Genomic DNA, 12,900 nt, shown 5'->3' on the forward strand with positions numbered 1-12,900 from the left:
TAATCTAATGTAGCCTAATGTAGCCTAATCTAATATAACATAATCTACTTTAATCTAATCTAACCTAATTTAATCTAATGTAATCTAATTTAATCTACTCTACTCTAATCTAATCTACTTTAATCTACTCTAACCTAATCTAATCTAATCTAATCTAATCTAATCACTTTAATCCAATCTAATCTAACCTAATTTAATCTAATCTCATCTAATCGAATCGAATCACTTTAATCTAATGTAATCTAATCTAAGTCTAACTCTGGATAAACAAACACATAATGAATATGTCGGTTACAGATCTGGAATCTGTTGATCTTTTCATCTAATTTTCATCCAATAAAAGTGCGTAACTAAAGTTTTTTAGACTAAATAAATGGACGGTGTGATCTGTGTGTCCAGAGTTAATGCACATGTAAATATACTGTCGGCAGATCAGTAAAGTGTATAAACGGTCAAACTGATTCTGTTTAATAATGGAGTTCCTGTGCAGAGCCTCCAGACCCCCTACCCCCCCACCTCTGGACCTCCATACTGTCTGACGACCCCCCTGACCCCCCTGACCCCCCAGGACCTGCTCCTGACCTGCAGGTTGAGATGCTGTAACGGGGTTGTCATTGACGGGCCGCTCCAGCTCTGGCCCTCGGGGGGGGTCCGCCTACCAGGAACCGGAGCGACCCGGTCGATGGTTCAATCAATGACCAGTTCAGTTCTGACCGTTGTCCCCCCCTCACCCTCACCCTTTTTCTCCCCCCTCTCAACAGGAATACTATGACAAAGGAGAGTACGTCATCCGGGAGGGAGAGGAGGGCAGCACCTTCTACATCATCGCCCAGGGAAAGGTAACGCTCCTCCTCCTCGTACACGGGTTCAGACCAGACCTTATAAAGCTTCAGTTTAATCCTGAATCTAAGACTAAAACGACCTCATATCAAGGTTCTAATAGTTTTAGATTTTAGATTATAGTTCAGTTTTATTTAGTTTTGACTTTTTTTTCTCTAATTCAGTTAGTTTTAATTTGGTTTTAGAGCAGGTTAGTTAGTTTTTATTAGTTTTCGGGTTTTTTTGTTTTTTTTCTAAATGCTTAGTTTTAGTTTAGTTTTAGTTTTTTCATATCTTTTATCTTCCTCTCCGTCGTATTCAAATTAATCCCATGCAGAACTTTCTCCCAGCTTTAGTTTCTATGGAGCCGATGAGTGGGAAAAGTCTCTAAGATTTTTTTCATGCTGTCACTCATGAGTCCACGCCCCTCTCAGCTGAGGCCACGCCCTCCACGCCACATCCGGGCCAAAAGTTGAACAAGTGAAAAAAAGAGATTTAAAAGCGAATAAAAGATTTGAAATTGAAAAAATAAGATTTGAAACCGTGAAAAATAAGATCTGAATCTGAAAAGATAAAACATGCAACTAAAAAAAAATAAAACCTCAAATATTAAATTATATATGAAAGTGAAAAATGAATATAAATAATTTATTCAAAAGAATTACCAAAGTGAATCAAAATTATATTTAACCTGAAAAAAACTTTTCATACACTTATTTTTAATTGGAATAATACATTGTTGTATTTTTCAAAATTCAAGATCAAAACTTAAATTTTCAGTTTCAAATTTGATATTTTCATTTACAAAACTTACGGCCCTAAATCGGCTCCATACGTCTCCATGTTTGCAGAGTGGGGACCAGAAGACGACTCTAAACCACAAGTGACGAGAAGTGATATGCCATGAAGTGTCATATGGTGCCGCTAGCTAAAATTGCTCGAACTAAATAAATCGATTTCATATCAATCCGACATTGACAAAGACGAAAACAAAGGGAATTTTATCCATAATTTGTATCTGTTTTAGTTAGTTTTGTAAACACACAATACAGTTTCAGTTAGTTATCGTTTTTTCTTTTAATTATAGTTTTTATTTATTTCAGTTAACAAAAATGTTTATCAATTCTAGTTTTCATCATTTCGTTAGTTTGGGCCACATTCAGCCCAATCTGATCTCCAGTGGGCCAGACCAGCAAAATAATAACAGTGAAAAAAGTAAAATTATATTATGATCAGGTTTACATCTACAAACTTTCCTTAAAAATCTGAATAACATGAACAACTTCAATTGTCTTAAGAAAAACAAATGTAATTTTAACAATATTCTGCCTCAGTTTATCAGTTTATCATTTACACATGTGCGTTACAATCGCACAAAACATTTAGTAACAGGCAGAATATTGGTAAAATTGCATTTCCGTTTGTTCATATTTGTTCAGGTTATTCTCATTTTTTGTAAACATATAGTTTGGTAACGTAAACCTTTTCATGTAATTTAACTTTTTTTACACCAAAAAACAAAGAAAATTTGTTTTTGTCATTATTTATAGGTTATTATGATAATATTTTACTGGTTCAGACCCACTTCAAATCTAATTGGACTGCATGTGTGTGTATGTGGAACCTGAAGTAAAATGATTTTGACACCATTGATTAATATCTTCAGTATAATTTTTGCATTTCACAAATTCATCCCACGGGCTGGATTGGACCCTTTGGTGGGCCGGATTTGGCACCCGGGATGCATGTTTGACACCTGTGATTTAGAACAATAACTCCTCTTCTAAACTATATATTGTCACTAATTGTCAGTACTTTCATCAGTTGCCACAGTACTGTGGTAGAAAAATGCACAAAAGAAAGTTGTTTGTTTATGGATGATGTTGTACTGATAAATCTGCTGTAGTTATTGAAGATAATGGTTGAATTGTTGAGTCTGTTTGTGTGACTGTACTGCCATGATCATATTGTTGGGTGTAATTCAGTTACTGCATTATGGATTTGCTGTGGTTTGATGTTAAAATTATCAAGTTGTATCAAGTTAGTGATAAAGGTGTAAAAGCACTGAGGGGTAGGATTAAATAAGTTTATACTTCTTCCTACTCCTTTTCGAACATGCAAAATTCCGACTTGTATGTGCTTGGATGTATGTTGCATGTTCGAAATAAATAAATAAATCAAATCAAATCAACTGAAGTATACGCCATATATGACCACAGTACTGTGGCAACAAAAGGATAAGGAGTAAAAAAAAACAAAAAAAAAACAACGCAAATGAGTTCATGTAACAGTATCCCTGATTGGCTCTGACAAACACTAACATTTGATTGGTCTGTAGTTGTAGACAAACCCATATTTTGTGCCACAGTACTGTGACAGTACCCGTTCCCAAAATTTCAAAGACATAAATGTATTGAAATCAAATCGAGTGACATATGATGGTGATTTGAGGGAAATACGTTATAGAGCTGATGACAGAAAACCAGCAGAGACAGGGAGGAAAGTCCACCAGTACCAGCCGTTCGTAGGAAGTCCGATCTCTGCGACCGATCGGACCAAAGCTGTAATCTGCGAACTTGGTATTGAGAAATGGCCAGTATGTTGGTCCAACTGTATTTAAGGCTGGGAGGTGTGGGGCGATGGCTCACCCACCCGCCTGTCTGTCTGATAAGCCTGAAACCTGACACCGGTGAGCGAGGGGGGGGTGGGGGTGGGGGGTGTCGGCGAGGGGCCCGAGCGTCCACAGGGGATTCTGAAAACGCCATTATGAGCCCAAGTGAGACAGCAGCTCCTCCACACCGAGCCCACTAAACCAAAGAGAGACATATGTTGTTTGGGAGGAAAGAGGTGAAGTGTGTGTGTGTGGGGGGTGGGTGGGGGGGTGATACAGGAAATGGCTCTGCTGCCCCCCCCCCGCACCCCCTGACTTGCCAGAGAATAAACTCTGAGAGACAGGAAAAACAAGAGCAGTGAAGGCCACCGGGGTCAAGCGGGACACTTAGCTAAAACACAGCCGGGTCGTCATGGCGGCGGTGATGTCATCGTGGCCTTTCTTCACCAGGATGGAGCGGTGAGGGGGACGTTTGACCTCCAGCAGGGTGGGCCAAAGGGTCTGAAAGACCCCCAAATGAAGGATCAGACTGGAACGGGTGGAAGAAGAAGTATTCAGATCCTGTAGAGAAAAGGAATAAATAATACTACACTAAGAGTAAAAGTAGAGAGAGAGAGAGAGATAGATAGAACGATAGATAGAACGATAGAACGATAGAACGATAGATAGATAGATAGATAGATAGATAGATAGATAGATAGATAGATAGATAGATAGATAGATAGAGGGGGGAGAGATAGAATGATAGAATGATACATAGACAGATAGAACGATAGAATGATAGAAAGAACGATAGAATGATAGATAGAAAAACAACTGCAGTGGACCAAAGTGCTGTACAGATGAAAAATTAAAACCAAAACAGAAGAATAAAATACAAGAATAGATTAAAAAGCCATACAATTAAAAACAACTAAATAGATAGATAGATAGATAGATAGATAGATAGATAGATAGATAGATAGATAGATAGATAGATAGATAGATAGATAGATAGATAGATAGATAGATAGATAGATAGATAGATAGATAGATAGATAGATAAAACCAGAACAAACACTATACACTATACATAATAAAGGATTAGCAGCATTAGCATTAGCGGCTAAATCTAATTATAGTACTGGATTTAAAAGCCTCTGAAATAAAGGATCAGCCTTTAAACAGTGGTTGAACTGTTATTCAGATCCTTTATTTGACAGAAATGTCAAAAACACTCACCTACATGTAAACGTCCTGAACAGAAATGATCCTGTACTGTACAGTCTGTATGTTTAACCCTCTGTTCTACTGTGTGTGTGTGTGTGTGTGTGTGCGTGTGTGTGTGTGTGTGTGTGCAGGTGAAGGTGACCCAGACCACTGAAGCACACAAACTGCCTCAGATCATCAACACTCTGCAGAAAGGAGAATACTTTGGAGAGAAGGCACTGATCAGGTAAAAGGAACCTAGAATAGAATAGAATAGAATAGAAATGAATAGAATAGAATAGAACAGAATGTATATTATAAAAGGGAAGTGGACTCTGTGTGCGTCTCGCCCATCACACTCAGGGTCAGATCTAAAGGTCTGTGTGTATTAAAACCTGTGCAAACTCAGTGCACACGCAAAAAAATGTACAAACTGAATTACCAACAGTGGCACTAAGGTTTGTGTCTTTCAAAGGTGAAAATAGCGTCTGCATCCAGTTTGTACATTTGACACAATGAATATGAAACATGGGGCGTTTACACACAGTTGTGCATGTGCTGGGAGGAGAAAATGTAAAAATATTAATTTAACACACGCAAAGAGATTTATCAAACCTGAAAGCAATTTGACTGAAAGAAACTGAGTCTGTATTTAACATGTGTCAAAAGGAGGAGCAAACAGGTTGGATGTGTTATTGTGCACACATGGAAGTGGTTAGGAGACAAAGAAATGATGAAACGAGATGCACAGAACATATTTTTCACCCTTGTGAACATTTTTGGAGTGACGGAAGAAAAAAATTATTGAGACATATGCCCCCCCACACACACACTTTACGGGACTCTTTTCCACTTGATCTGACGATTGTGATTAAAAATACGCACCAACATTAGGCTACAATGCGAAAATTATTTGCGCCTTACAATCAATCCAACAATTTGTATCTCAAATCATCATGAACAGGACATTTTACAGCTGAAGACATGATGTGTCCCAATATTTATGTCCATATAGTTTAGAAACATCAGTATTTCAATATTCAGTAGATGGTTACATAGTGAAAAAATAAATAAATAAATAAAAAAACAGTAATACTCTGGCAGCAGGGGTGTCGAAAAAATACTGCAAAATAATGGAAAATAACCATCTCATAAAAATACGGTAATTTTCCATAATTAAAATACAGGTTTTTTGCCCTAACTTCACAGGAGATTTTGCTTTTTTTTAAATTTTTTTTTTTTTTACTTTTTAATGTTTAATAAAGAATATTTACATGTATTAAAACAATCAAATTCCCTATAAAAAAAAAAAAAAATATATATATATATATATATATATATATATATATATATATATATATATATATATATATATATATATGTATATAAATAATTTTCAGTGAGACTCAGTTGTCCAATCCACTGATAAAAACTGTATTTGGACAGTTTATCAGTACTTATACATGTTATACATTCACAAAAATACATTAATTCAACATTTTTATTGTGAAACCTCCTGTAATTACACAAGATATTTGTCAGTTAATAAACAAGTCTGGTTCAACTTACAGAACAAATACTTCTCTTTTTTACAGTTAATTGTCAGTAACTTTATCTCGCTTCAGTATTACTTTTTTATAGTCTTAAACTTTAAATTAACAGTTTAATCTCATAAATAGAAAAGAAATATTTGTGAAATTATGATACATTTGCAAATTAATTTTAACTGTGTTTTTCTGTGAAAAAAAAAAATCTTTTAAAAAAATGGACATTTTATGGCTATTCACAGTTACAGTTTTCGTGTTCTTTTCCATTTGTCATGTAAAATCACAGTCTGTTTTTGTCATTTCATTGATATTTTCCTGTATCTTAAAAATACAGGAAAAATCTGTAAAATAAAGAGTGAAAATTCTGTTAAATTTCAGATTTTTTTACAGTGTAGTTGTGGTATAAAAGTATTGTTTCCAGTCAGAGGTTTTTATCGGTGGAACCGTTCTGTGACTCAAACCCAGTGTCCTCCAGCTTCTGTTGAAATGACGCCAGACTGAGTTCAGCCCAAAAACCCACTCTGTCCTCCTCTGCTGCAGACAGACGCTCAGAAGAAGATGCACATAATGAGATAAAATCATAGTCAGCAATTACATTAAGGCTTCATTAAAGTCCAAATATTAACCCTTAAAGACCCAGTCCTACTTCTGAGGCAGTTCCAAAGTCAATTTTATTCTATTTTTTAACCCTTCTTCAGCGATTTCACACCATTTATTCCAATATGTTCTTTTGTATTTGGCATTTTTAAGTGAAAACCATGTGTTTTCCGATATTTAATTCACTGATCATGTAGATGTTCATGAAAAGTCAATTTATATTTAATGGTTATTATATCAAAAACAGAGAAAACTGAAGAAAATGTGACTTTTTCAGAAAAAAATCTATTATTAACTGACCATAAACCCAGTGTGTCCATCCACTGTCACTGATCAAAGTCCACTGGTTTTACTGGGGAATCAATGAACCTGTTTATTTGACATGGTTGTATTTATTTATTTATTTATTTTAGAGCTGAAACAATTAATCGACTCAAAGTGATTAAAACAAAAAATCATTCAACCACAGTTCTCCTGAATCAAAGCGTTGTTTCCTTCATTTCTCTGCTGTTAAACATTGGTTCCACTGTTGTGTTTCACACGGACACTTATTGTGACGCACAAAGAAGCTTCAGTTCAGGAAAACTACAAGAGAATATTTCCCTTCAATCAATTTGAGTCGATTAATCAAATTGTGAATTTTTGCATTCGCTTCAAGCACCTAATCGATTAATGGGTTTGAGCTGTAGTTTATTTTATTTATGGCTGGTTTCATAAGTTTGTTACAGATGTCAGTTGATCGTGAAAATTCATGTCTTGCAGGAAAAAAAATGGAATAAACTGCACTAAAAATAAACTAAACAGATGTTATTTCAGTCGGTTAAATGTATTCATGAGTGCATTAAAACTGTTTTTGCCTTTTTTCAGTGATGACGTCAGGTCGGCCAACATCATCGCAGACGAGAACGGCGTGGAATGCCTCGTCATCGACAGAGAGTGAGTTTTTGATGCTCGACACTCATGTACACTTGTTTTTTTCCCATATATTTAGTATTTTTAGTTATAAATTCACTGTAAGTCTAATGAGAGCCAGTGTTTTCTGGAGCAGCATCTAGTGGCCATTAGCGGTATTACACCAACAGGGGTCTGGGATACAGAACAATAATGGCTAATGTTAGAATATAGTTTTATATTATGGGATAAATATTATTCTTTGGTTAGTTTGGTTTAAATTGTTATCTTTGTTTTTCAAAATGCCTCAGAGATGGATGTGACTTATTTTCTCTCGACATTGATTTTTTTTTTAATCCATATGTATGATATTTTTGTGTTTTGCACAGGATTGGTTAGAATTTATTTTAACGTGCAAGATTTTTTAAGTTACTTTGAGGAGCTGACATGGGATAAAGGTTTTTTTTTTTTTACTTGTTTTTTTGTTTTAACTTTTTTCTTTGTTGTTTTTGTTTTTTGATATTCAAAAAAAAAAAGAAAGAAAGAAAGAAAAAAGAAATCCATGACTATGATTTTAAATGTTTTTCCTCTAAATTTCTAAAATGTTTTTCCTGCTCTGACTGTAAATAATAATTTTCTACCACATCTAACCATCTACTTTCTTCACATCTCACTGAGGAAGAAAAATCTAACATCAAACTATAAGGATATATTGATGTTTATAAACTATATTGACATAAATATTGGGACACATCATGTCTACAGCTGTAAGATGTCCTGTTCATGAGGATCTGAGATAAAAACATCAATATTTCCTTCAAGTTTAATGTTAGATTTTTCTTCCTCAGTAAGATGTGAAGAAAGTAGATGGTTTATTGAGGTAGAAAATTATTATTTACAGTCAGTGCAGGAAAAATATTTTTGAAATTTAGAGGAAGAACATTTAAAATCATAGTCAAAAATCAGTGTTGACAGAAAAAAACATCTCTGAGTCATTTTGGAAACAAAGATAATTTAAACCAAACTAACCAATGCAATGATATTTGTCCCATAATATAAAACTATATTATGATGTTTATGTTAATAAAAATGTAGAGAGCTTCCTTAAATTGTTGTCAATATTTGACTTTTTTTTATCCAATCCAACTTTATTTGTAAAGCACTTTAAAACAACTGCAGTGGACCAAAGTGCTGTACAGAAGAATAAATAAAACCAAAATAGGAGAATAAAATACAAGAATAGATGAAAAAGCCATTCAGTTAAAAACAACTAGATAGATAGATAGATAGATAGATAGATAGATAGATAGATAGATAGATAGATAGATAGATAGATACAGTCTACTCTCATTATACCGCCAACTTCCGTTCACGGCCAAATTGGCGGTATAGTGAAAATGGCGTTACAACGGGTTGCGTCCATAATGTGCATGTCTTTACTATATGATGTCTGTGCTGCCTCCGTTAACCCGTTCGAATTGCGTTTCTAAATAAATCTTGATTCTGTTATGTTGTAAGGGATCATTTAAAGTGGGGAAACATTTGAAGCATTATTATACCGTGTCGGGAAATGACACCCCATCATCTTGAGGCTTTGGCTTAATCCCACGTCCTCTTCCCGACATCCTGACCTACTGAGTGTTCTGCGATAAATGAACGGTGGCCGTTCCGTAGACCTACTCGTAGCTTGTCGCGATCAGCGTCTGGCGCGTTTGTTTCAGTGCATTGTTAAAATTTATGTGTACTCGATGGCAATCACGCTGGCGGTATAACGGTCGGGAAATCAATGGTATAAGTGTTGTTTGTGCATGGAACTGGGCTGGCGGATGGCGATAGGCGGAAATGGCGGTAGCTAATGGAATAATGCATTGGGGATTTTTGTGCAATGGTTTTGGTCGGCGGTGAGCGAAAATGGCGGTATAACGGCGGGCGGTTTAACGAGAGTAGACTGTAGATAGATAGATAAGAACAATAAACCACTACCAAATAAAAACAATAGAATAAAGATAGTACCTTCAAACATCTCACATGGTTTCAAAAGCCAAGGAGAAAAGATTGGTTTTAAGAAGGGATTTAAAAACAGAAATGACCAAAAATGACCAAAATAATGAATAAATCTAAGAAAAATGAATAAAATCACAAGCAGAATGAGTAAAAATGACCAAAATAATCAGTAAAAAAACAGTAAGTCAAAACCATCTCTGAGTCATTTTGGAAACAAATATAACAATTTAAGCCAAACTAGCCAATGCAATGATATTTACCCCATAATATAAAACTATATTCTAACATTAGTCCTTTTGTTTTGTATTCCAGACCCCTGTTAGAAAAGAAACACCTGAATTCAGCGTGTCCACATACTTTTGTCCACATTTGTACTTATGTGTTTTATGCAGTAGATGCACATCAGTATGAATTATACATGTTCGGGGTGGTTCATATGATTGTGTTTTCCCTTCAGTTCAACTCACTGATGGGACTTCTGTAAACACCCCTCCCTGGTCTTCATCACGTTCCGGTCCTTGCGGTTTTTTTCCGTGCACGCTGTTCTTTTTCATGTGTCACGTCTCAGATGTTCAGGACGCTCGGGTTCAATCTAAACTAGAAGCGATGAAGACGAGCGGCCAACATTCCAGCGGTTTCACCGGTGACGCGTAGGTGTTGTTTTTCCAGGACGTTCGATCAGACGGTGGGTACCTTCAACGAGCTGCAGAAGTACCTCCAAGGATACGTGGCAACGCTCGACCGAGACGACAAGAAGAGACACGCCAAGTAAGAGCACATCTGAGGAGGACGGAGACGGTTAACGGAGAACACACACAACACACACAACACAGAACACACACAACACACACAACACAGAACACACACACAACACACACACAACACAGAACACACACAACACACACAACACAGAACACACACACAACACACACACAACACAGAACACACACAACACAGAACACACACACAACACAGAACACACACAACACAGAACACACACACAACACACACACAACACACACAACACAGAACACACACAACACAGAACACACACACAACACAGAACACACACACAACACAGAACACACACACAACACACAACACACACACAACACACAAACACACACACAACACACACAACACACACACAACACACACAACACAGAACACACACAACACAGAACACACACACAACACAGAACACACACACAACACAGAACACACACAACACAGAACACACACACAACACAGAACACACACACAACACAGAACACACACACAACACACACACAACACACACAACACAGAACACACACAACACAGAACACACACACAACACAGAACACACACAACACACACAACACACACACACAGAACACCACAACACAGAACACACACAACACAGAACACACACACAACACAGAACACACACAACACACACACAACACACACACAACACACACACACACAACACAGAACACACACAACACAGAACACACACAACACAGAACACACACACAACACACACACAACAACACACACACAACACACAACACAGAACACACACAACACAGACACACACAACACAGAACACACACACAACACACACACACACACACAACACAGAACACACACACAACACAGCACACAACACACACAACACAGAACACACACAACACAGAACACACACACAACACAGAACACACACACAACACACACACAACACACACACAACACACAACACACACAACACAGAACACACACACAACACAGAACACACACACAACACACACACACACACAACACACACACAACACAGAACACACACACAACACAGAACACACACACAACACACACACAACACACAACACACACACAACACAGAACACACACACAACACAGAACACACACACAACACAGAACACACACAACACACACACAACACAGAACACACACACAACACAGAACACACACACAAACACACACACAACAACACAACACACACCCAACACAGAACACACACACAACACACACACAACACACAACACCACACAACACAGAACACACACACAACACAGAACACACACACAACACACACACAACACACAACACACACACAACACAGAACACACACACAACACAGAACACACACACAACACAGAACACACACACAACACACACACAACACAGAACACACACACCAACACAGAACACACACACACACACACACAACACACAACACACACACAACACAGAACACACACACAACACAGAACACACACACAACACACACAACACACACACACACACACACACACACACACACACACACACACCACACACACAACACACACACAACACAACACACACACAACACAGAACACACACAACGCAGAACACACACACAACACAGAACACACACACAACACACACACAACACACACACACAACACACACACAACACAGAACACACACACAACACACGAACAACACACACAACACACACACAACACACACACAACACACAACACACACACAACACACACACAACACAGAACACACACACAACACACACACAACACACACAACACAGAACACACACAACACAGAACACACACACAACACAGAACACACACACAACACACACACAACACACACACAACACACACAACACACACACAACACACACACAACACACACACAACACAGAACACACACACAACACAGAACACACACACAACACACACACAACACACACACAACACAGAACACACACACAACACAGAACACACACACAACACACACACAACACAGAACACACACACAACACAGAACACACACACAACACAGAACACACACACAACACACACACAACACACACACAACACACACAACACACACACAACACACACACAACACACACACAACACAGAACACACACACAACACACACACAACACACACACAACACAGAACACACACACAACACACACAGAACACACAACACACACACAACACACACAGAACACAGAACACACACACACACAACACACACAGAACTCACACACAACACACAACACACACACAACACACACACAACACACAACACACACACAACACACACACAACACACAACACACACACAACACACACAGAACACACACACAACACACACACAACACACACAGAACACACACACAACACACAACACACACACAACACACACACAACACAGAACACACAC

General features: G+C 37.5%; 1 protein-coding gene across 1 annotated transcript in view; it reads left to right on the forward strand.

Moving 5' to 3' along the window:
• prkg2 (protein kinase cGMP-dependent 2) overlaps positions 1 to 12,900 on the forward strand; it is a 75,876-nt gene that overhangs the window by 46,292 nt on the left and 16,684 nt on the right. The window contains exons 7-10 of the mRNA XM_030144465.1: positions 762 to 839; positions 4,771 to 4,865; positions 7,630 to 7,698; positions 10,327 to 10,425. Of these exons, the coding sequence (XP_030000325.1) occupies positions 762 to 839; positions 4,771 to 4,865; positions 7,630 to 7,698; positions 10,327 to 10,425 (341 nt within the window). The remainder of the gene's footprint in view (positions 1 to 761; positions 840 to 4,770; positions 4,866 to 7,629; positions 7,699 to 10,326; positions 10,426 to 12,900) is intronic.

The sequence above is a fragment of the Sphaeramia orbicularis genome, chromosome 9 (assembly GCF_902148855.1).
Source record: "Sphaeramia orbicularis chromosome 9, fSphaOr1.1, whole genome shotgun sequence".
Taxonomy (NCBI): domain Eukaryota; kingdom Metazoa; phylum Chordata; class Actinopteri; order Kurtiformes; family Apogonidae; genus Sphaeramia; species Sphaeramia orbicularis.